The 27,045-nt window shown below is 38.4% G+C and overlaps 1 protein-coding gene across 4 annotated transcripts in view; it reads right to left on the minus strand.

The window, feature by feature from the left end:
- LOC148845872 (bacterial hemolysin-like protein) overlaps positions 1-27,045 on the minus strand; it is a 43,939-nt gene that overhangs the window by 1,090 nt on the left and 15,804 nt on the right. For 2 of the 4 annotated variants that reach the window (XM_088952861.1, XM_088952862.1), the window contains exons 3-8: positions 19,296-19,375; positions 3,058-3,160; positions 2,773-2,929; positions 2,170-2,298; positions 1,188-1,274; positions 31-75 (exon numbers count right to left, since the gene is read on the minus strand). In XM_088952861.1, coding sequence (XP_088808987.1) covers positions 31-75; positions 1,188-1,274; positions 2,170-2,298; positions 2,773-2,929; positions 3,058-3,160; positions 19,296-19,375 — 601 coding nt within the window. The remainder of the gene's footprint in view (positions 1-30; positions 76-1,187; positions 1,275-2,169; positions 2,299-2,772; positions 2,930-3,057; positions 3,161-19,295; positions 19,376-27,045) is intronic. The other 2 variants (XM_088952864.1, XM_088952863.1) reach the window with 1 other exon arrangement.

Here is a 27,045-nt window from a genome sequence, read left to right on the forward strand (position 1 = left end):
AAATAACAAGTTTGGGGGATGTATACATACTTCTTGATGGACTAAGGGATCTCTTACAATTCCACCTCCTCCCACCTGCGAAGGAAACAAAATCCAGAATATAAATGAGTAGATAAATATCTTTTCTTGGCTGCGACTCATTGTAAATTAGGAAATTCATACCCATTAAACTGAAAATGATGAGAACTAGATCACAAGAAAATTTAAGGAAAAAAATAACAAATAGTTTCTAGGTTCTAGCTGAGAAGGAAATTGAAGCTTATAAAACCCATCATCCAGATATGCATACTACATACTCAACTCAACTCAAACCTAATCCCAACTATTTGGGGTTAGCTAGATGAATCATCCCACTATTGTACTCTATCAAGAGCCATGCCAAAATGATTCATGATTCATATTCATATTGGATTGGTTAAATGTTTTTATGCTGGCTGTCAACCAGAAGAAGAACTCTTGAAGAGGCTTATGCTTCCTTGTGCCCAGGAGGCTTACACCTCTTACATTCTAAACTATGCCTCACACATCCGGGTAGTGGAATGCCTTGTGTCATGCCTCCGTATTTCAAAAATTTGCCCTCGAATATGTCCTGTTCTAGTAACACTTGTCTCAGCATGCACTTCCTGTTAGTGTTACCACCCAAGCATCAAAGAGATTTGCATTTCAACAGTATAATGATATGCAAATGCAATGAACTAAAAAGGAAAATGATGAGGATGTTTGCATCTGAAAAGGTGATAAAATCTTAGCTAAGTCATTCATCTGTTGAGGTAGGGCACAATAGCATGTAAGCTGGGGAATGGGGAAAATCCCAAGCTCGAACCGCCAAGGGACTGCAGTCAGTGTAGATCATCAAAGATCAGTTAGCGGGTCTCAAGATTTGCAAGTTAAATAAAAGGGCATAATCTTAATGAGCACAACTGGATTGTGCCCAGGCTTTACCAAGGTACACCTGATAATAGTTTTGGTTCAGTTAGCAGTCATTTATGACAGACTAGTTTTGATGTCTATTCTGTGCTTTGGATTAACCTTTCCTCAAATCATCCTAAATCGTTGAAGCTACATTACAAAACCCACTGGAGGACTTAAAAGGGGGGTGGGGGGAAAAGATATAAGGAAAATACATCTATGACCTTGGATAAAATATTGAAAAGAAAAAGAGAAGCAAGTACAACAGAATTACAAACCTGTGATCTGCGGGCCTCAAACTGAGGTTTAACAAGTGTAACTAATGTTGCCTCATCCTTCATGACATTGATGACAGCAGGCATTACCTGCATTAAAAAAAATTAAGGTGCATATGAATGGTCAACAAATTAACAGAAAAAACATTTGTTATAGATAAGTCAGAACAGTGGGATGCTGCTGCTGTACAGTAAGCCTAAAACATAACACTGTCTCTACCTTAAAATTTTAAAACAAAGCCTCATTATGGAAAGAAGCTACATCATCTGTGAACTAAGCTCCAGTCTCCAACTAGGTGTCCTAAAACCGAATTCAGATCACTTAAATAAACCTAATAACAAAACACATAAATTTTGTTTCTCAAAAGTTGCCCATACTGCCTTTGACAATCCAAGAGAAGAAAATTATCATAAAAATGGATAGATCTAGCATAATTTATTATGGGGTAGCATCATCAGATCAGGGCATATTGGGAGTTAGATTAGATGATATTTCTTATCAGACCACCAAATGGAGAATCCAGATAATTGAAGGGCTAGATGATCTCTCAAATTGAACTATCAGGTGTGCAGAGACGAGATAAATGAGCAAATCTCTGGCAAATACCCAAACAATGATTAGGTATTTTTCTATTGGGATTCTTTTCTTTTTGATAGGTATACCCATGAAAAGATTAATTAACCACTGGTATCTCTACCATAGAGAAAATGTTTATAAGCCACAACTTGTACAAATTACATGGCCTATTCCAAGATAATTCCTATGTGTTTTTACTCCCAATGGTTATAATTCCAATTTGTTTTTAATCCCCAATGGTTATAAGTCCCGATTTCTACATCATCACCTTTCAAATAAACACAATCTTAAAGATATTAGAAGCGTTTTTTTCAGATAAGAAATCAGAAACAATTAGGGGTCAACTCATGATTTAAAAAATATGAGAAATGTACTAAGCTTCCGTATTTCTAATGTGTTGCAGCATACCAGGAGTATAGAGATAAAGGAAAGGTCAAGGGTCACCAAATCAACTTTTTGTGGGAGTTCAGAAAGGTATCTTAAATTTGTCCTTTCTATAACACAGACACGTTCATCTCGACGTATCTTATCAGCCACCTGATGAAGAATTTAAGATCTGTTACAAAGAAATGAAGGAAAAGAAAAAACAAAGGACAACTACAAGTAAAACCCAAGGAGATAGAAACAGCACTAGGAAATCATACTTGTTAAGACACTATAAGTCCGAAACTCCAAGTAGAAAAAAAAAGAAAGAAAAATGAGATGCATGCTTTTATATCTGAAGTTTAGGAGGCTTTACAGGTTTTCATTGAAAAAGGTTATCATTAACACATCTACACTGCTTAATAACACAAAAAGAAAGTAACAGGCAAATAGAAGTTGTGGAAAAAATGTGCTGGGATGATGTAGAGTAAGAATACTATTCACACATAATTTAGAATTTCCAAGCAACATCATTAGCAGTAGAAAGCAAAGATAGAAGAAATGAGTATTGGGGAAAACCAGACCAGATACTTCGTTAGCTTTCTCAGAATAATTCATCCAATTGAATTTTTATGAAGTAAGGCATACCTGTCCATATCCCACATCAACTCCATAAACAAATGAAGCACCATTCTGAAGTAAGCAATCAGTAAATCCCCCAGTGGATAACCCTGAATCAAGAACTACTTTTCCAGCAACATCTACACCTAGCTGTTCAATGGCAGCCTCCAACTTGTATCCCGCTCTGGATTAAAACACAATAAGATATAAATAATTTTTTTTATTCGAAGAAAAACTTGAAAATTTTAAATGGCTATATGTGAAAACACAATCCAATTTATTAGGCAGGGGTTGTTTATAGAGAATAATCACCTACATACATATTTTGGAACTACAGCCATTATCTCTACAATAGCTTTGTCAGATACAGGTGTTCCTGCTTTGTTTACCACTTTACCATCCACAAGCACTTTGCCTGAAACAGGGAACTGGATTAAGGAACCAAAAGAACCATATACAAGGAATATTGTTAAGGAACCAAAAAAGATAGTAACACTGAAAATCTTCAAAAAAAAAAATCAAAACAAAAAATAAAACTGGCTTGGAGGAACATTTTAACACTATGGGACATATAAATAGATGCAATACATAATACATATTCAATATGAATAAATAAATATTAGGCAAAAAATCTCAAAATAGCAGTCAAGACATACAATTTTACAAATATATCCACATCAAGGTGATAAATGAAAAAATCTATTAAGAAGTTGTAGTTTAAGGAAACCATACATTATTTTACTTTTATCAATGTCTAGAGTAGATGACTGATAGATGAAGAATGCTGAGACAACATCACATTGTGGATAAAAATTGTCTGTCAATTATTCACTTTTGTTTATTTAATTATTTATTTTGAGAAAGATAAAGTATAATCCATTACTAAAAAGATTAGCAACATAAATAGAAAGGAGGTATTCCTGTTTTCCAAATACAGAGAAAGACTGTGAGACTGTAGAATGCAAGGTTGTCCAGAAAGAAAAAGAGATAACAGATTAACAGTCTTTTCCCAAGAAAGCATCTCTATAAATGTCCTGAAAGGGTATATCCTTGAACAAGTCTTCAAATCACTCAGCCCTCAAAAATCTTGGCATTTCTTTCCATCCATATTGACCAAATGATAGCTGCCAAAATGGAGTTCTAGGCAGTTTTATTTTTTTCCTACTCAGACCTTGGATGTACCACCTTTCTAGGACCTCCTTTACTGACTTGGGAAGGCACCAACTAACATTAAGGGACGCAAAAAAAAAAAAAAAAAAAAAAAAAAGATGTCAAACCTTTGTTCTTCTGGGGAAAGGAATAACAAAGTGATCTTCTGTGTCTCCAGATCAAGATTGCAGAATATATGGCCCAAGTAAGGAACTTCCAGTCAACATCAAAGTGGCATATTGGGTTAAGTCTTTGGAACCTTTTGATGATATCCCAATGGATAACCTTTTTAGAAGCTGGAAGGAAATAGCTGGTTCAGCCCCTGTTAAGGATGTTGTAACTCCTATTTGGTCTCCCCCAAACACTGGTTTTATCAAGCTGTACTTTGATGGAAGTAGTGTGGGAAATCCAGGGACTTCAGGAATCTGAAGTGTAATGGGGACTCACTTTTTTCCAGGACCAATTGGAGTAGGGTGACTCCTTAAGGGCTGAGTTGTTGGCAGTAATGGGAGAAGCACAGAGAGGAGTATGAGCATTAGAAAGTTGATTATTGAAGGAGACTCCAAGTCGGTGATGGGTTAGCTTTAGGAGGAGAAGAATGGACTACGGATCTATAGCAATGAAAGGAAGAAGTTGAAGTGGCTAACACAGGACACTGAGGTAAAATTGCACTGGGTTAAAAGAAGTGAAAATTCCTTTGCTGATGTATTAGAAAAACAAGGGGTAGATAGAGAATCTTTGTTTTGGGATCAATTGTAACTGCTTTGAGAATTCACTGGGAGAGCTAAGAGAGCTTATCTCTCCCTTTTCTTTGCTCATTGTACTATGTTTTGAATTTCTAATAAAGTGATACAATTATTGATAAAAAAATGCAAGGAACTTCCAAACCTCTTTTAATCAGTTTGTCTTTGGTAAGGCATTCTTTGGGAACACCAGATTTTGGAATTTGGGTTTTCAGTAACAGATCAGCCGCCTCGCCCATCTTCTGGTCCTGGAGATCTCTATGGAATTAAGGGGCTTAAACCACCTTGTTCTTCACCATTTAATAATACTCAGAAACTAGCAATTCCTTCTTGTCAGCCACTTTGAAAAGATTTAGGAATAGAGATGTCAGGGGGTTGAGGTCCTACCACGTGTCCATCCAAAACCTTACATTTGATCCATCACATACCCTATAAGAGATCCCAATTATGAAAGAATTAAATGACATGTCCATGCCTTTCAAAACCGAGCAGCCATAAGATGAGTATGCAAGGCCAGAATCCCATCCCCAATTCCTTGATCTAAACTTAGCCTCCACTAGTTGCCTCCACCAACTTACAGATTCAATGCTATAATGCCAATGCCTAATTTCTACAAGTACAAAGCTCACCACTTTTAATCTTCTAATCCTCAACCCTCCTGCGGCCTTCTAGAACAAATCAATACCCAGTTCACCAAGTGAATCTTCTTTTCATCCTTCCATCCTTTCTAAAGACATTGTGCAATTTCTCAAGTTCATTTGCCATCTTTGCTAGGATGGGGGAACAAGGAAAGAGACAATAAGAAGGAATATTTGCCAAGATACTTTTGATTGAAGTCACTTTGCCACCTTTGGATAAATAACTTTCCAAGGAAAGTCTTCTATCAAATCTCTCAATCATTAGACCCTAGATGGTGCTAGAATTGCACTTGACACCATATGAAAGGCCCAAATATTTGGTAGGAAGTTTCGCAACCTTACATCCCATCACCAATTCTAAACCTTCACTTCCACAATCCATCTGACCAGGATAATGGAACTTTTTCTAAGATTAGTAATAACACTGAAACCACCTCAAACAAACACAGCATCCCCTATCATTGATTAAAAAATAAATTAAGAAAACACTTAGCTAAATTTTCTCTTTTGTTCAATAAGTTATGTTGTTTGAACCTTACACCATGAGGTTTAAAATGAGTAAGTTACTCATAGTTCAGAATAGATGCCATCTTACAAAACTAAAATGTGCTTTGCCTTATAATGGCCCTGAAAATTAAGATTTGGTGATGAAATCATCTATAAATTTGAAAGATAGGGAGGGCAAGAAGCTTACGGATGAGCTTTTATCAATCATTGCATGAATGAACTGATTAATTTCGCGATTGGACATGATTAAGGTTTTAACATTCAAATATATCAAGTTTGTTCTTTCACAAATTGCTGTTAAGAAAGGAATCTCTTTGTTAATAGGCAATTTCTTTGGGAAATTAGAGCTCTCATGCAAGAATTGGGCACAAAGGTTGCATGGGTTTAGATCAGCAAACAATCTAGCTGATGGCATGGAAAAACAAGGGGTTCAAAGAGATCAATTGTATTGGGGTCTGGTACCCTAAAAGGAGATTTGTATCTGAGGAATCTCTAAGGTGGATAGCTGAGGCTAACTACTTCACTAGTAAGGCAAATCTAGATGATGATAATGATGGTAATAATGTATCCAAAATTTTCTATAAACTTTATGTATTTTTTTTTATTATTAATCAGATGCAAATTGCAAAATCTAAATCTGATTACATAAACACCTTAGCCAAATATGTGATAATCATATCAAGTTTTGAAGTTTCAATATCATTGACAGGCCTACCTGCTTGGCTAGATTCTTCTTTTTGTAATGTTTTATCTTTTTGGTGAATCTTTTTTTGTTCATTTATCAAAATATGTAAGATTTAAATAGAGTGAATTGAATGAGGCTAAAAGTAGTAGTTCAATTTACAGTTTAAGCCTAACAATTAAGTAGGGATTAAGTTCAAAAATGAGTATTTTAGTCAAAAGAAAGTTCCACAGTCTTATTCATATTTTTAATAGTAGTGCAAATATAGAATTATAGATGTGTTCAATTTTTTCTATAATGTTTTTTGTATTTCTGTGTGTAAAAATAATTCTGATATGTGACACTTACTTTTTGTTTAAATATGACAAATATATGATACTATACACGTGCTTGAATGTTTTTTTTGCAAAATTTATGTATTTTTTTCATTTTTGTATTTTTATATTTTATTAATTTTACTATTTATTTATGATATTAAAGGTTAACACATTTGACCCAAAAGTTGAACTATTGATCTGTGCCAAACGGTAAAATAATTTCATTTTTTATCAATTCTAAATTATGTATTTCATTTTCATTATCAATAAAAATAATTCGTGTTTATTACAATTATTTTTTTTAATTTGATTGGCAAAAATATCATAAATGTGTTTAATTTTTTCTACATTTTTGTAATTTTCTATATTTATTTCTACTTTAAAAATTTTATTACCTAACTATGACTTCATAGGTTGATCAATTTTATTCAAATAGTTGAATTTCTTAACCACCACTTGGATAAATAATGGTTTTGTTTTTGAGTCAGTATTAAAATATATGGATTTATATTGTTAAAATTAAAAATTAGTAACATTTATTGGTGAAAAATAACTTAAATATAGGATTTAATAAGAAAAAATGGGAGTTAATACCTTAAATATAAGACTTAATGAGTAGGGATTAAATGATGTAGAAAGTAATAACTGAAATTACATTTTCAACCCTTATAATTAAAGATGGACTAAATACACAAATGTGGGCATTTTAGTAGCTAAGGCTGACATTGAAGTTGTAATAAAATGACTTTTATACTCTTTCTCAAACAAAAAAATAGAGGGCAGTTTTAGTTCAAAAAAACTTTTCACTCTGCATCTGCACTTTTATATATAGTATAGATTTGTAATCATAACCCTTTTTTCAAGCAATAAATTTCTAATAGTTACCGATAAAAAAAAATGTGGTCAGGTCATCTCTTCTCCAACTGGCTAAAGTGCAAGACCATGCCTATATTGACTAGTCAAGCCCTTGGTGGCTTCAATTCATAGACCCCAAGGCTCAAGGTTAGGATCAAATTGATTCTTGATTTCCCCAAGAGATGACAATTCTTCCTCTCAACTACTACATTCTTTCAAGGAGTTCCAACCCAAGTTTTATTTGTTGTTCTATTTCATGCTTAGAAACAAAAAAATTGAAGCTTTGAGTACATGTACTCTCCCTCATTGTCAAAACAAAGAAACTTCATAGGTCTTTCAAATTGTGCACCCACCACTGTGTGGAAATTTTGAACAAGTAATTCCTAGATTTCATCAAATAAATCCAAGTACACCAAGTATAATCATCAAGAAAAGTAACAAAACTGTAATCATCCTTAAAGGGGAGGTAGCATCTTGAGCCACTTCTTAGGCTGATTATACTCTTTCTTCCTCATCATTAATGAAAATATCATTCAACTATTAAATAAAAAGAACAAAAGTAACAAAACAATGGTGTCCAAACATTGAAATAGTAAAGATAAGACTCCACAAATCAGAGTGAACAACTGCAAATGGAATAGAACTTTCATACTATTCAAAGGATATGAAACTCTACAATGTTTTCTTGAAGTCATAGACTATACAATAATGTTCCAACTTCCAAGAGACAAGAATCAAACACACAAAGGAAGCCCCAGTTTCAGATGAGAAAAAGAATGACTACCAAGTCTCCAATGCCAATGCATTGTTTTGTCTTTAATTACTAGTAGTACTACTATATCCTTTAGACAGGTAAGATGTAGAGGTAGTTGCAGTGTTCCACAATCTATGAGATAGATCATAGAAGCTAACAGTCTCACTACCACTTAAATTCTTTCTTTGAACCAAAGCCTTGTATTGTGGTGGTTTGAGTGGGGGAGTGCCATGCTTCCTCACGGACATCAGTTGCTGTTCATTTTGGTGAGGTGTTGGGTGGTGCGCTTACATCTTGGTTTCATGACAGACGAGCCATTGTTCCATAGCTTTTTCTGAGGCACTACTAAGGCAGGGACGACAGTCCGAAATTGGTTGGTGTCGACGGTTGGTCAAGGAATATCACGGAAGTGGCAGTTTTGCATCATGGGTCCTTGGTTGAAGCCGCAATATTGGAATAATAGGAATGCGGGTACACTGGCTGTTGGAGCATGGCGGCCCTGAAGAATACAATAATGAGGAAAAAAGTGAAGCTAGAATTCATTAACTTTCTTAATCCTACTAGGGCAGTCCAGTGCACAAGGCTCCTGCCAATGCGGGGTCTAGGGCGGGGCAGATATATGCTAGGCAAATTAGGAAAATGCAATACAGAATACAGAAGCAAAATCAAACAACCTTTCCCACCCAAGTCTCTCCACTGTCATAACTAATAGCAGGCAGCTGACTGCCTCTAAGATAAAACAGTCTAAGAAGGGGGGAAACAAGCTTGGCAGTTGTAGAGAACACTGATGTGGGCCCCACTGCAGTGGTCTCCACTGTGTTCGTAGGACAGCAGTGTAGTTATTTGTTTCAGTTATAGTAGTGTCAGTTTGGATCAGTTTGTTAATTCAGTTGTTATTTATTTCAGCTTTTATTTACTTTATTTATTATGTAAGTACCAAGGGCAGATGTGTCCTTTCCATTATGTACTAAACATAACCTATAAATATTAAGAGAGTGGCGGCGGCAGATTAGAAAGAATCTGTCCCTCCTTTCAACAACTTGTGTTCTCTTGTTTCTCTTCTATTCTCTCTCCTTTCTCCCTCTTTTTCTTCTGTTTTGCAAACCTAAAACCTATTAGGATTCAAGACTGATTACAGTCTTGATCTTCTACTGCAGTAAAATAGGAAGAGAAAATTTTCCCAAAAATCAACATTGCTCCAAATCAAATCAGTATAAGATCAAGACTGCAATCAGTCTTGAACCCTAATAGATTTTAGATTAAGAAAAGTAGACGAAAAGTGAGAGGAAGGAGAAAAGAGAGGAGAGGAACAGAAGAACACAGAGGTTTGAAAGAAGGGACAGATGCTAACACATCTGCCGCCGCCACTCTCTTTAGTATTTATAGGTTATGTTCAGTACATAGAGAAAAGGACAGATCTGCCCTTAGTACTTACATGACAAATAAAGCAAATAAAAACTGAAATAAATAACAACTGAAATAACAGACTGACCACCAACTGACACTACCATGACTGAAACAAATAATTACACATACTGTCCTACGAACACAGTGGGGACCACAGCTGTGGGGCTCACATCAGTGTTCTCTACAAAATCAAATAAGGTTCCTTTGATCACAAAATATGTCAGAGATCAAATACCATGCCTTATACACTCATTCAGTCTTAAGAAGTTATGGCCCATCAATGGCAAAACTGATTTCTACAATTTTCATTAAAAAAAAAACAGAAAAATGTTGGCCTTCATCCAATGAATATGAAACTTGTAAGAAAAAACTCCGTAAGTCGAGGATTTTCAGCTGATAAATATTCTTTGAACACCAAGGTTGGTGTCTAATATGTCCAATGATGTCATTCGCATGGCTAATGATGCCAACAGGTCACAAGTGGTGAAGAAACTTCCTCAGGTTTCAAGCATGAAGTTCTAATACCAAGTTGAATTATTGTTGATTATTCTGTGGTGCTTGAGTGTGTTATGACTTATGGAAAGAGAGAGAGAGAGAGAGAGAGAGAGAGAGAGAGATGAGAATGGATTGGTTGATTGTGACCAACTAGTAATATTTTGTTGGGTTAAAAAAAGGAGGCAACAAGACATAAAACCCCTCTCAAATACATAAAATTTAATATGATTTATATGCCTCGAAGGAGTACTTATGTATTTCCCCCTCATTTACTCAATCCAATTATACCCTTATACCTCAACAATAAAAACAAAGAATTTTTTGTGGTTTTTTAACTTTTTATCTGGCAAAAAGCACCAAGCATCAAATGTGGCACTTTTATGACATGAGAGATGGTGAATCTAAATTTGATCATCCTAAAATCATTATTTTAGGAAACTAAGAAATACACTAGACAGCCAAAAATGATATGTCCATCAAACTTTGTAACGTTAATACACTAGACAGCTAAAGAAGTCATGTGACATTATCATTATCAGAATGGTGGGCAGAGGTACTCCGATGTATGATGTCTGGATATGGATATGGATACTAACATGGATACAGTAAATAGGGATACGACTCCATTTCCTAAAATCCATGACATGCATACAGGTAAGGGTACCCAATGTAATTTCCATGTACTTATACAGGTCCATATTATTTTATAGTATAATTTGTTAAAACACAACATTTTATATATTTTAGAAGTGTTAATGCTATAAAGTACATCTAGAAGTATCCATGCAATATCTGCTATCATATTCAACAATGGTACACTAGGCAGTAGGCATGCATAGGTATCTGGATATCATAGACTCCTACAAGTATTTGAGAATATATATATATATATATAGCCAAATACAGAAAGAGGGGGGAGTTCAAACATCTGACCCCACATCCCCAGGACCATTAACAATCACATACACCACAAAGATATGGAATGCAAAACATTACAACTAGGCTGATGGGAAGGGTCCCTGACAGCCACAATTCAAGAACTCAACATCCCCACTGCAGAATTCATCAACTCCTCAATCTGCAAATAAAACCCCTTCAAAACTCTTTTATTTTTCTCCAACCAAACTCTCCAAACCACACCAGAGCTGCAGGGATTAGGCTCCAAAATAATCTGCCATCTGCACTTAAACCCTGTGGGAACCAACCAGTAAGCACTCTCTGATTTTTTGGACAAACACAGGAAAGGTTTGCAGCTTTTATGAAATGAAGCCATATCTTATACCCCTTTGAGCAGTGGATGAACAGATGATCTATGCACTCATAAAATGATTACACAGAGGGCAGGCAGGGTCTTGAATTCAAATCCCTCTTCTAATCAGACTGTCTTTTGCTAGATCCTTCCAAGAGATACAGCCCAGAGTAGGAAGCAAATCTTTGAGGGAATTGTACTTATCTAGACCTGTCTACTTTTGTAAACTCCACTTCTGCCTCTTCCAATTCCCATTCTTTTCCCACTGCTAGACCCACTCACCATCCCTTCCCCTTCAGATGCTTAAATTGCTGATCACTTGAAGAAACTCCAAAACAATACCTGACACCAATCTTGAGGATTTCTCCTTAGGCTAGGGGACCACACCACCACCTCATTCTGCCACTCATATGAATTAGCAACCAGGGGCATCTTTATCAGTTGCAATCTGGTAAATCTGATGGAATAGGGGTTCACTTGGACACCATGCATCATCTTTCCAAATTCAATCTTCCACTATCACCAACTTTGTATGAAATACTTTGCAGAAAAACATTATAGTTTTGCATGATGTCTTTCCACACATAACTACCATAGGAGGGAAGGAGAACATTAGACCTCCAATCACCATTAGATGCCTCAAATTTAGCAACAATTAACCTCCCCCACCACCTCTCTCTCTTTCTCTCTCTACACCAAACCTCCATAACCATTTACAGACTACAGAGAAGAACCACATTGAAGTTTCAAATATTTTTTATGCCAAGATCCCAGCTCACAACATGAATCTTTGTCGCCCTGCCAACCCCTCCAAAGGAAGTCTCTCTGCATCTTTTCAATTCTTTTTGCCACTTTTGCAGGTGTTTCAACTGGTGCTACAGTAGTCCGAACCAGAAATAGAAGAATAAGAAGAAGAGAAGAGAAGAAGAAGAAGAAGAAGAAGAGTCTGTCGAAATCTGATGGGTTACCAATACAGTCGACCCCCTTAATCTATATTAGACTCTAATAATCTTTACAAAGACAAAAATGCCCTTACTTAAGTGTGGGGCAGAGTGACTCTAATAACACTGCCACATAAGCAACCTACTTAACAAAGATAAGAAGACTAAACTACCCCTATTCGGCACACTTAACACTCCTCCTCAAGCTGGAGAATATATGTCATATAATCACAGCTTGTTACATAGATAGCTCATTTTCCCTAAGCTTAGAGCTTTTGTAAACAAATCTGCCCACTGGTCATTCGAGCCCACATGTTCTGTATTTATCTCTCCAGCAAGAACCTTCTCTCTCACAAAGTGGCAATCAACCTCTATGTGCTTTGTTCTCTCATGAAAGACAGGATTGGATGAGATATGGAGTGCAACTTGGTTGTCACAGTACAATCTCATAGGTTTATCCATGTGAAACCCAATTTCTTGTAGGAGATTCCTCAGCCACACTAATTCACAGGTAGTGTGAGCTATGGCCCTATATTCGGCTTCAACATTGCTTCTGGCCACAACCGTCTGCTTTTTACTCTTCCATGTCACAAGATTTCCTCCAAGAAATGTGCAATAGCCTGTAGTAGATCTTCTGTCATTCACTGAGCCTGCCCAGTTTGCATCTGTAAACCCAACTACTTCAAGTTTTCCCCCTGGTTTATACAATAGCCCACGGCCTGGAGCTCCTTTCAAATACCTTACAATTCTAAGGATTGCATCCCAGTGAGGTATACAAGGGTTCTGCATGAATTGGCTCACCACACTGACTGCAAAGGAGATGTCGGGTCTCGTGATAGTCAGATAGTTCAGCTTTCCCACTAGTCGTCTATACCTTCCAGGATCTTCAAATACTTCTCCTGTATCACTGCTCAGCTTAACATTTGGTTCCATAGGGGTCTCAGCCGGTTTTGCACCTAACAGTCCTGTTTCTTCCAATAGATCAATGACATATTTCCTTTGGCACAAATTTACACCTTGTTTTGACCTGGCAACTTCTATTCCCAAGAAATATTTTAATGTTCCAAGGTCTTTTGTTTGAAAATGATTTTGCAGAAATACCTAATTTATCACTACCAGTGATGACAATATCATCCACATAGACCACTAATAAAATCTTCCCAGCTTCTGAGTCATAGCTGAACACTGAGTGGTCAACCTGGCATTGCTTCATTCCAAAACTCTTCACCACTTTGCTGAACCTCCCAAACCAAGCACATGGAGATTGCTTCAACCCATAAATTGCCTTCTTTAGTTTGCACACCTTACCAACCTCCCCCTGAGCAACAAACCCAGGTGGTTGCTCCATCACCCTCTGAGTTACAGGCCGCCTAGGAGCAGGTCAAATGACGAGTCCACTAGGGAGCTCGTCACCAAGTAGCTCTCCACCAGGGAGCTCGTCACCAGGTAGCTCTCCACCAGGGAGCTCGTCACCAAGTAGCTCTCCTCCAGGGAGCTCGTCACCAAGTAGCTCTCCACCAGGGAGCTCGTCACCAAGTAGCTCACCACCAGGGAGCTCGTCACCAGGGAGCTCGTCACCAGGTAGCTCTCCACCAGGGAGCTCGTCAACAAGTAGCTCTCCACCAAGGAGCTCGTTACCAGGTAGCTCACCACCAGGGAGTTCGCCACCAAGTAGCTCATCACCAAGCAATTCGTCACCAGGTAGCTCACCACTAGGGAGTTCGCCACCAAGTAGCTCATCACCAGGTAGTTCGCCACCAGGGAGCTCCATCATCCTCTGAGTCATAGGCCACCTAGGAGTAGGTCAAATGACGAGGTACTTAGCCAAAAAATTGGTACATCACAAAAAAATTGGTACGTGACTAGAAACGACTACATCAGTAACCTTTAGCAACAAGTCTGGCCTTCAGATGCTCCACACTACCATCTGGCAAGTATTTCACAGTATACACCCATTTACAGCCCACAACATGCTTACCAGGTGGGAGAGTAGTAAGTTCCCCCGTTTGAGTATGTTGAAGAGCAGAAAGTTCCTCCTCCATTGCCCGCCGCCATCTAGGTGAACTAAGAGCTTCTTGAACATTATTAGGTATGGAAATAGAGGACAAAAGTGAAACAAACTAGTGATGTGAGGTAGAAAGACGAGATAATGAAACAAAATTGGAAATGGGATGGAGGGTAGAACTGCGTTTACCTTTCCGTAAGGCAATGGGTAGGTCAATGTTTGAAGATTCAGCAATAGGAGCCAATGAGAGGATCCACAGACGAGGTAGAAGCCGGAGGAGGGGCCGGTGTCATTCGACGTGTATACACTTGTCGGATCAGTGGTCGTTCAGTGGTGACCTGCACTGGATGAGGTGATGAGTCTACTCCAACAACAACTTCTGGAACTGGATCACTGACAGGAAGAGGAAGAGGATGTAGGGGTGAAGACAAGGGTGCTTCGTGACTGGAGAAGAAGGGTACAGACTCAAAAAAGGTGACATCAGAGCAGACATAGCACTTTCGGGTAATGGGATTATAACACTTGTACCCTTTTTGAGTCCGAGAGTAGCCAAGGAAGACACATTTAATTGAGCATGCATCTAGCTTGTCTATTCCAGGACTCAGATTGTGGACAAAGCACACACAACCAAAGACACGAGGAGTTAATGGAAACGGAGATAAAGTGGGAAACAAGATAGAGAAGGGGGACCGACCATGAAGAATAAAAGAGGGCATCCGATTAATGAGAAAACACGCAGTGAGTACATCATCACTCCAAAACCGTTTAGGAACATTCATGTGGTAAAGCATAGACCGAGCAGTTTCAAGAAGCTGACGATTCTTCCGTTCAGCCACCCCATTTTGTTGAGGGGTGAAAGCACATGAGGTCTGATGAATAATGCCATGTTGTTCTAAATACTGTTGAAATGAAGTAAGAAAGTATTCACGACCATTATCTGAACGAAGAACTTTGATTGGAACACCAAATTGTGTTCGTATTTCAGCATGGAATTTTTGAAAAATGGAAAATAATTCATTTCTTTCTTTCATTAAGTAAATCCATGTCATTCTTGAACAATCATCAATAAAGGAGACAAAACACTTGTACCCATTATAAGACTATTTTGATTGGACCCCAAACATCTGAATGAACCAAAGAAAAAGGACTCAACATACGACTCTCAACTCTTGGACTGAAGGACACACGACGGTGTTACCAAACTGACATGACTCACATTGTAAGACTGGCAACTGACTCAATGACGAAACCAGCATCTTGAGAACCTTGAGAGATGGATGTCCCAGTCAGCAATGCCATTGTAAAGGAGTAAGGAAAGTCTGAAGTGCAATTGAAGATCCACCACCGTCAAGGTAATACAATCCACCAGTTTCATGCCCCCCACCAATCTTCTTCCCCGTCTTGAGATCCTGAAAAACACAAGTGGAAGGAAAGAAGGTAACAAAACAGTTAAGAGCTTTGGTTATTTTACTAACAGACATAAGATTAAATGGAAACTTAGGTACATATAAAACAAATGATAAGGGGACAGAAGCCATGTCAACATTACCAACACCACAGATGGGAGATGAGGACCCATTGGCAAGTGTAACAGTTTGTGATGTGGAGGTTTCAGAAAGAGAAGAGAACACACCTGGAGTCCCGGTCATATGATCTGAGACTCTAGAGTCAATAATCCAGGAAGGAGTTTTAGATGACATGCAAGCAATACCTGATTGGGCAAGTGGGGTAGTGGTATGCTGTGAAGTAGTTTGAAGGAACCGTTCATACTCATCACGCGGTACACTCATCATCTCCCTCCCAGAAGTAAATGTAGATGTGGGAGGAGTTCGGCCTGCCAGTTTACTGTCACTGATACTAACCTCGCCTGCTACAGCATGATTAGCCCATTTAGAGGGGAGGGCCATGTAGGTCATAACAGAAATTCACTGTGTGTCCTTCCCTACCACAATGAGTACACTTCCTTGTAGAGTTATTTTTTCCTCTGCCACGGCCTCCCCCTGAGTCATGGCCTCCTCTGGGAGAATGACCACCCCCTCTTGTACTATGTCCATCTCCTCTAACTGTCACAAGTGCTGATCTATCAAATTGTGTGGGGTTCTCAGTCTGTCCCAAAGAAATCCTACGAAGCCTTGAGAATACTTCCTCAAGTGTAGGAAGAGTAGAGCCCCCCAGTATTTGGGCTATAACTGGTTCATATTCCGACTTCAACCCCACTAAAAATCTTGTAACATCTAGTTGTTCCCTTTGCTGTTGCTGAACTTTAATATCTGAAGTAAGGGGATGATAGACATTGAGTTCATTCCTTATTCTTCATGCAGGCATAGTGCTCTTCTAGTGTTTTGGTTCCTTGTTGTAAATCAAAGTACTCCTAATACAACTGATATACTCTTGTTGTGTTATCTTGTCCAGAATATAACTTCTTAGCATGCTCCCATATATCCTTAGCCGTATTAAGGAACATGAAGTTGGCACTAATTTTGGGCTCCATACTATTCCACAGCCAAGTCATGATTTGAGCATCTTCTTGTTCCCAATCATCAAACCCTGGAGAGTCAACCGGCGGCTTCTCGTCTCTTACATGCTTTACTTTCTTTTTGCCTTGAGAAAAACTTCCACTGATTTAGCCCATGGAATATAGTTCTCCCCATTCAGCTTAATTGAGGTCATTTGTACCCCTAGGTAGTCGGGAGAAATAACCACACTAAGTTTCTGATCATTGTACCCATCTCCTATTGCCGCCATTGTACTCTTTCACAGTTGCCTCTAACCTTACTTCTCAGCTACAAGCTGATTGATGTTGTTCACAGTCTGATACTTCAGCACCTATTGCAGCCCCTAAACACAACAGTGGGAGCACACACTTGTTCTTGTTCACACTACTGCTGACTTCACACACCTACGACCCACATAAGCATCAATTTACCACTCACTAATCACAAATAGGCCCTCTTACAACCACTCTAAAAAAATTGTGCATCACAAGCACCATAACACAGTTAAATCTGCTACACCCAGTTCAGACTTATTTAACACACTTAAGAGGGCATTACACAATCACAAAGAGCTCGGCAAGGTCACTGCATTCCACCTTACATTACTCGGCCACTTACTGCAGCCCTAACACCACTCGGCAACTCACAGCAGCCCTACACCATTCAACAGCTCACAGCAGCCCTACACCACTCGGCAACTGCACACACAGCCCTTTCTAGGGCAACAATGAACCTAGTTCTCTAGGTTCCAATCAATACTAACAGCTTCTTGTAGGGTTTCTACCCAGAAATATCAATAACACTAGAAGAAGAGATAACCGACCTTCCTTTGAGAATATCAACCAACCATTCATTGCTGAAGTCACTTTCCTTGCTGAAGAAGGTTATGCGCAGCAGAGAGAGACGAGCTGTGACGTTTCTGACCTAGGACGAACCAGTTCTCTCCATTGACTGACCAGAAACGAAGGAGAAGAGTCACGAACACAGCTGAGGTGCTTTACCAACTGAAGTAGGTCAGGAGCATGGCTCTGATACCATGTTTCGACTGGTGCTACAGTAGTTCGAACCAGAAATAGAAGAAGAAGAAGAAGAAGAAGAAGAAGAAGAAGAAGAGAAGAAGAAGAAGAAGGGTCTGTCGAAATCTGATGGGTTACCCATACAGTCGACCCCCTTAATCTATATTAGACTCTAATAATCTTTACAAAGACAAAAATGCCCTTACTTAAGTGTGGGGCAGAGTGACTCTAATAACACTGCCACATAAGCAAGCTACTTAACAAAGATAAGAAGACTAAACTACCCCTATTCGGCACACTTTAACAACAGGGATGAGGATGAGGGACAAAAAGTAGGTTGGAAGACTAATTAAAGTGCTCTTTATCAAGGTAATTTTCTTCCAGGAAGATAGCCTTTTCTCCATCCTTTCAAGCACCTAATTCGAAATGGAAGAGGCAGAACATTTGGCCCCAAAAGGGAGGCTGAGATATTTTATGGGAACAAAGTCCACCCAGCAAGCAGCAACTTCAGCTAGGTCATCCACATCCTCCACCTGGCCAACAGGGATTAAAGAACTTTTCGCCAGATTCACCTTTAATCTGGTGACCACCTCAAACCACATTAGAACACCCCACAGCAGAAGGATCAGAGAGTGATCTGACCCCAAAAAGAAAACGGCATCATCAGCAAAATGAAGAACCTGCACCTTGCCCGCTGAAGGAGCAATAGTAAAACCATCCAAACTGCCCCCACTAGCCACTCTCTTAATAAATTGGGCCAATACCTCCACACACACAAATAAAAAATAATGGGGAGAGAGGTTATCCCTGCCAAATTCCCTTTGAACTTTTGAAAAAAAAACTGCTGACTGCCCATTTATTTTTATAGATAATTTAACATTGTCATAAGATTTTTCATATGATATAAAAATAACATATATATTAAGTATCATGCATATAGAGACATAGGCCCAAAGCCCGGCTGGGCCCATTATCACCCATAGTGATATCTAAACCAAATTCACCAGGAAAACAAAAGTTTTAAATTGACACTATTTCATCTAAATTTTGAAAGCATTACACACTCCCAGAGCAGCTTGGGTTGTATTTTGTTTCTCATGTTTACTTTCTCAAGCATCCACACCTGATACCTGCACCTGAAATCCTTCTCTCTTAGGCATCTTCATTTTTTCTTGTATTCCATTTTTCATTAACAAGCTTCTTTGGTTCTTGATTAAAAAAATACCATTTAGCTTAGCATGCTCCTCAATATTCACAGGGCAATTAGCTTGGCTTCCAACTCAAAAGTGTCACTTACCTTGCAAGATCCATGATTGTATGAAGGTCCGGCTGTATTGCTGAAACCTTTCAAGACAAATCTCATCCAATCTCCTTTTCCTGAAAATTTCAGTAGTAACAGGTAATGTTAATTATTAATAAAGTCAATGATAAAAATTAAGAGAATTTTTTTAAGAAGAAATTTTAATTTAATGTATCCTCATTTCTGACTGGGAGAGGGAAGAGATTAAGAGGATTTCCTCAAGTAAAGTTTTGTAGTCTGTTTTCATGAATCAATAGTCGAGTTTTATATTTTTTCTGCTGAGTTTATTCACATTTGCTGAGAATGATCATCTATTGGGCCAATAATGCTAGACCAGCATTTGGGTTCAGAAAGAACCAAAGGACATCTTATGGATGAATCTTAACCCCAGGAAGTGAACCTCTAATGTCTGTACTCTGTAGACAGCCATCAGTTCCATTATTCCTAGTGTTTTAAAAATGCAGGGGCAATTTGCGCCACAGGCGCAAGGCGCAAGGCGAGGCACACACCTTTTTGAAGCAAGATGCAAAAATAAAAAAAAAAAGTCAAAAAATTCAAAAATTGCCAAAAAAGTTCAAAAAAATGCAAAAAAAAAATATATAAATATTAAACACAATACTAATAAAAAATAGGGTAAATTACAGATAGGTACCCTGTACATTGGGGGTAGTGACAGATAGGTACCCTGAACTTTCAAAAATAGACACTTGGGTCCATTTGTTGGTACTCCATTAGTTAAAATGTCAAAAAATACCCTTGTGTATTTTTGAGATCATTCTATAGAATGCCATCATCAGAAATTTTGAATATGTTATTTGCTGTCCATGTGAGAACATCATCATGGGGAGACATTCGATTACTTGAGAATGATCTCAGAAATACACCAGGAGGGTATTTTTGGCATTATGTAATGTTTAACTAATGGATGAACCTAAGTGTCTACTTTTGAGAGTTCATGATACTCAAGTATTGCAATTGAAAGTTCAGGGTACCTTACAAGGTACCTATCTGTAATTTACCCTAAAAAATATAAACTTAAATTTTAAAATGAATGTTTTAAAAAACCTATTATCTAAAATTAGAATACATAAGCATAACATGTAAAACGTATTCAAATGAAAATTTAAAAATAAAATCAAACATATAAAGCATTTTCAAGCATGTAAAACCCACAATATCTTTTTTTCCTCAATTGCATTACTTCAAATAGCTAATGTGACGTAAAACATAATGCACTCCTGATTCTACGAGTCGCCTTTGTACCACACCCCTCAAGGCAAGACCAAATAAGTCCATGTTAGGGTCTTAAATTCTTAATTCAGACACAAAAATAATGATTTTATAACTTTAATTGCCTTTTAAGAAGATACTTTATTTGGATGAGTGAATGAACATTAGCAAATAGAGGGTTCTTGGATAGCTCGTGAAAAGCTTAGCTCATGGGCCGGCTTGAAATAATGATTTTGTCCCTCATCCTCAGCTCATGGCCACCATAGGTAAGGGGGAACCTCCTTGGATTATAGACTCAAGAGCCTAAGAACATATGATCAATATTTCCACCATTTTCTCCTCATACCACCTCTACTCTGATAGAGATAGAGTTTCATCAACTAATGGATCCCATGCTCCGATTGCTAGGAAGGGGTCTGTTGAGGTAACCAACACCATTACCTTGCCTTCTGTATTCCATGTTCCTAGATTGAGCACTAACCTTTTATTTATTAGTAATTTGACACGGAATTTGAATTGTTCAATAATTTTTTCCCTTGATCATTGTGTTTTGCAAGATCTGAAATCAAAGAGAACGATTGGGTGTGGTTGTGAGGTGAATGGAATCTATTTTCTTGATGTGCTTCCCAGTCATCAAAGTCATCATGTCAATTGGGATAATGAGTCAAATTCAGTGGGCCAGGTTATGCTAGGGCATAATCGGTAAAGGCACTTGTCTTTTACTTCTTTGTGTTTTTTGTTTCCAAAGTTGTTCGAGTCTGTTAAGTTCTCCAATTTAGAGTGTGGGGGTTGTCAACTTAGAAAACATTGTAGATATTCTTTTAAAGCAAGCAATAAAAGATCTTCAACTTTTGACATTGTTCATACTAACGTGTGGGGACCATATCATATTCCTTCTATGGGTGACTACTGTTATTTCCTCCTGTTTGTCAATGATTATTGTTGGTACTCTTGGATATACTTGATGAGATTCCGTGATGAGGTACTTTCTTTGGTACAACAATTCCATGAGATGGTGTTACCACAGTTTGGAGTATGAGTGAAGGTGTTCAAATCAGATAATGCTCGGGAATACTTTGAAAAAAACCTGGCATTGTGAAAGTAACAAGAAGTATGATGGTGAGCACTTCAATTCCAATTTGGTTTTGGGGTGATACAGTCCTTACAACAATCTTCTTGATTAATCGGGTACCCTCTCATGTTCTTGGATACGCTACTTTGTTCAACCTTCTTTTTCATGAAGGGGAGATGTTCCATATTCCTTTGAGGGTATTTGAATGTGTACGCTTTGTCCATATTCTTGGTCCTCACTACTCAAAGTTAAACCCTAAGGCGAAGAAGTGTGTTTTCCTTGGGTACGTAGGAAATCAAAAGAGGTACTTTTGTTATGATCCGGTCTCAAGGATTTGGTATGTCATTATGGATGTCACTTTCTTTGGGTTCACACCCATTCTCTTAAGAAGTCTTTCTCAGAGGAAGTGTTTTGCGGAAGGAAGTGAGCAATCTACACCACTTTCCATTCTAGCTCCTTTGTCCACTCTAGTGTCTGACCCACCTACTCCAACTCCTATGTTGGCTCCGCTACGTCCTGCTTCTTAGTTTTTTACATGATAATGCCTATGATAGCACAAGGAGGTTGATTCCACAGTAGAGGAACCCACACCACTCCCTATTGGCTGATCAGAGATTCCAGTTGACATAGACCTAGGTATGCCTTTTGCTCAATTTGATGTTTTAGTTCCTATTGATACTACCACCCCTGTTCCTATCACCATTGTAGATGATCTAGACCTCCCTATTGCACTCTGCAAGGGGAAGAATAAGTGTACAACCCATTACATTTCACATCGCCTTTCCTACAAGGGATTATCTCCCTCTTATCAAGCCTTCCTTTCCTCCCTTGACTCTGTGTCTATACCCAGGAGGGTTAGTGAGGCCCTCTCAAACCTGAGTTGAAGATAGAGAGAAAATGGAAGCATTGATTAAAAATCATACATGGGAGATTGTGGATTTACCTGATGGCAATGAGACATTTGGCTGTAGATGGATTTATACAATGAAGTACTGGGCTGATGGAAGTATAGAGAGGTACAAGGCGAGGTTGGTTGCATAAAGGTACACTCAAACCTATGAGATGGACTACCTAGAGACCTTTGCACCGGTGGCCAAGATGAGTTCGACCTAGATCCTCTTATCTCAAACAACTACCTACTCTTGGCCCCTCTTCTAACTTGCTATGAAGAATGTTTTTCTTAACGGAGGCTTGCAGGAGGAGGTGTACATGGACCTTCTACCTAGCTTTTATAGTGATGTGGTCAAAGGAAAGGTAAGTAGATTAAAAAAAGTCTTTATATGGTTTGAAAAAATCACCCAGAGCTTGGTTTGACAGATTTAGGGAGTGCATTGATTGTATTTGGCTAAATTATCAAAAAAATAATAATTGTATTTGGCTATACTCAAATCCAATCTGATCACACCCTATTTGTGAAGAGAAGGGGATCATTGGTGTTAGTGTTGACAATATATGTAGATGACATTGTAGTCATAGGAAATGAGTTGAGTGAGATTGACAACTTGAAGAGGAACCTACACTAGGAGTTTGAGATTAAGGAGCTTAGGGAGTAGAATTATTTTTTGGGCATTGAGGTGGCAAGGTCCAAGCATGGAATTTTCATTGCTTAGAAGAAGTATGCTTTGGACCTACTACAGGAGACAAGAAAACTTAGGGCAAGGCCAATTGATACACCTATTGATCAAAACCATAGAATTAGTGCTTTAGATGGTGAGTTAGTGAATGATGTTGGAAGGTATTAGAAATTGGTGGGTCGGTTGCTACACTTATGCATGACAGGACTAGATATCTCTTATGCTGTTAGTGTGGTAAGTCAGTACACGCATGCCCCACAAGTTCAGCACTAGAAGGCTACTGACAGGATACTTGCCTATTTGAAGGGACACCCAGGTAGAGGCATATTGTTTGTTGAGCATGAACATTTGAAATTAAAAGTTACACATGTGTTGTTTGGGCAGGGTTCCTAGATAATAGGAGATCTACATTAGGAGTTTGCACTCTTATTGGAGGTAATCTAGTTTCATGGAAGAGTAAGGAACAATCAGTTGTAGCAAGGTCAAGTGCAGAAACTGAATACAGAGCTATGGCATATGGTGTTTCAAAGTTCCTCTAGGTCCACCCCATGTTATGAGGGATTCAAGTTGAGGCAAAGAAACTATGATGCTATACTGTGATAATCAAGTAGCAATTAACATTGCCCATAACCCAATTCAACATGATAGGACGAAGTATATTGAAGTGGATAGACATTTCATAAGAGAAAGGGTGACATCCGGAGAAATGTGCCTACCATATATTGCATTTGACTTATAGCTAGCTGATGTTCTCACAAAAGGGGTTGCAAGAAATAAGCTTGAGCAAGATCTATGCAAGTTAGGAATGTGTGACATCTATCCCAACTTGAGGGGAAGTGTTGAGATTCGGATAATAATACTTGAGTTTTTGTTTATAAAGTCCAATTAGAGTTACTGGGCCCAAAGCCCATTAGTTTATGTTTTATTAAGAGTGTTTTTTATATTGATTAGCAGTAACCAACTTACTAAGGGTATACTTGACATTGTAATTAGATTTATTTGTGAGTATATAAGATAACGAAAGGGGCAGCCAGATCTGACTTTTGTCTCTCCCATTCTTTCCAATTTCTCTCTTCTTCTCTTCTCTACAAAACTTCTTTTCTATTTCTTGTCTATCACAGGTTTCAAACCAGATTGCAGTTTTCCATTTTCTACTCAATCTGCACAAGTCACTGTGCAGTGGTCCATGCATTCTTTATACATTTCTATCCTGTGTGCATAGATACAAAAGAGAACTATACTCAAAAAGAAAAAAAATAATAATTGTAAGGTTTACTCCTAAAGTATTTGTGTGTTCCCATGCAAGAATATAATTTACCCCCAAATTCTTTCAGCGGGGTATCTTTTGTTGCCAGTCCTACTCTCCAATACCACCTTACCTTCTTTAGATAAGCCCTTCAGCTGCCAACTCCATAATAGGCCAGAGTTTTTGGGAAATAAATCTGAACTTCAAAAAGACCAGGTAGTTTTACCCATAAACTTCTAGTCAGTCGGCAATGGATAAGAAGATTGTTAGAGCCTGCTATAGAAGGGTAGTATAGACCTTTTTTATTAAGTTATATGTTAATTGTTTAGCTGATGTGGCTCTCACTTGAGTGAGGGCATAAGAGTAATTCTTGTTTATATAGAAAAGTATAAATAAAGGCTGGCCGACTAGAGAATATGAGTTTTCTCTCTAGTTCAACTGAAATTGTTCTTCTTCTTCTCCTTCTTATCTAAAATCGTACGGACACTATATCCGAATTTTATCATGGTATCAGAGCTAGGTTAATCAGTTCAGATCAGTCTCCTTCTTTTCTCTCTATTCTGCGCATTCTTTCCTAGGGTTTTGCAGAATTCTCACTAATAGCCAGGAGTTTCTCAGAAAGAAAAAAAAAGGACTGGTCGTTTTCTCCTTGTAGGGGTTTCCATGCCTCCAATGAGTGCTGTTGTTGTGGTTTTGTATGGTTGGTAGAAAACCCTCTACTTGACAGTTCGAAGAGGGTTGGTTTCGTGAGGATGGTGACGGTGCAGATTTGGTGAAACAGGTACATGATCTCTGAATCAAATTGTGTTGTGTAGGAAAAAAATATATATTGATATGTCGCAAAACTGAATGTCCTATTCGTGAGGTGTATTGTGAGGGTTTATGGTGCTAACAGTGGATGGCAGCAGTGGTGTTGTTGCTAACAGTGGTGAAGAATTGTGAGTGTTGTTGCTGAAACCTATGATAGTAGGAACCCTTGTAGTATTCAGTTGTTAGTGTGTAGTGTGGTGACTAATTAGTACAGTAGAGTGACAACCTAGTGGTAGAATTTCTCCCATTTTACTTGTGCAGTCATGGGAGACAGCAGTGAATGCAAATCAAGTGTGATGGTCCCTTCTGATTATTTGAATGTGCAGATGACTTCTATAAAACTGAATGGTGAGAATTATGTGCCTTGGGCTAAATCTGTTGAAGTTTTTCCGAAAGCCAAGAAGAAAGTGAAGTATATGAGGGAAGAAAAACCCCCAATTGATTCTCAGGGATATGATGACATGGCTATGGAACAGTATGGAATCCAAAATCAGTGTGAACTTCATGTTTTTAGATACAGCCAAAGAAGTATGGGATCATGCAAGGGGATCATGCAAGGAAGCTTTATTCTGGACAAGATAACATTACTAGGATTTACCAACTGTACCAAGAGTATTTCAATTTGCAACAGGGGAATTAGAGTCTTGAGGACTATTATGCAAGTATGAGAAATCTGCGAAATGAGTTGAATGTGTATCACCCTCTTACACCTGATGTCAAAATTCAGTAACAACTGAGAGAGCAGTTGGATGTGACCAGATTTTTAGTAGGGTTGAAGTCTGAATATGAATCGGTAAGGGCACATATACTAGGTGGGTTTGCTCTTCCCTTTCTTGAGGAAGTGTGTGCTCGTCTTCGGAGGATCTCAGTTGGAACCATAGAGAATTCCATTATATCAGATAGGTCTGCATTTGCAGTTACGAGAGGGGGAGGCCGTGGTGGTAAAGGAGGTCAACTTAGCCGTGGTAGTGGTGGTGGACCCATGTATGGTCGTGGTGGTGGTGGAATGTGTAGTCGTGGTGGTGGTCGTGTTGGAGGTCGAGACTCATGGGGGCATACTATCAACTTCTGCTATGATCTACATGGCCCACCTTCAACCTGGACAAATCATACAGCCGTAAATGGTGGTGATTCGAGACAAGAATCTCAGCATACTGATCAAATACCCTCTATATCTACAGATGCCTCCAGAAAGGAGATGTTGAGTGTTCCACGGGATGAGTATGAGAGATTCACTCAAGGTACATCTCAGTAGAACACGGCTACCCTTGCACACTCAGGTACGATTTGTCTAGCATCCAAACCTTCCCATTGCGTTATAGATTCTGGAGCTTCCAATCATATGACTAGGACTCCAGGTGTATTTTTATCCATTTCTCCGACCTCCACATCTCAATTTGTTACTCTTGCCAACAACTCTACATCTGCCATATGTGGTGTTGGTAATGTTGACACTGACTCATTATCCCTATCCTCGGTTTTATATGTTCCCAAGTTTCCCTTTAACCTGATGTCTGTTAATAAATTGACTAAGTCTCTTAAAAGCTCTATAACTTTTTACCCTTCCTCCTGTGTTTCAGGATCTCAAGGCGGGGATGAAGATTGGTGGAGGACATGAAGCTGGTGGACTGTATTATCTTGATGGAGGTGGTTCCACAAAAGCCCTTCAGACATCTTTTTCTCCTCATCAGTGGCATTACATTCTTGGTCATCCATCTCTTAGAGCTCTTCAGTTACTTTGTTCCGTCATTGAGTCGTCTTTCTACATTGAATTGTGAGCCATGTCAGTTTGGGAAACATCATCGTGTTCCCTTT

The sequence above is a fragment of the Nelumbo lutea genome, chromosome 7 (assembly GCF_056320005.1).
Source record: "Nelumbo lutea isolate HS-2025 chromosome 7, American lotus-T2T, whole genome shotgun sequence".
In the NCBI taxonomy this organism is placed as follows: Eukaryota; Viridiplantae; Streptophyta; class Magnoliopsida; order Proteales; family Nelumbonaceae; genus Nelumbo; species Nelumbo lutea.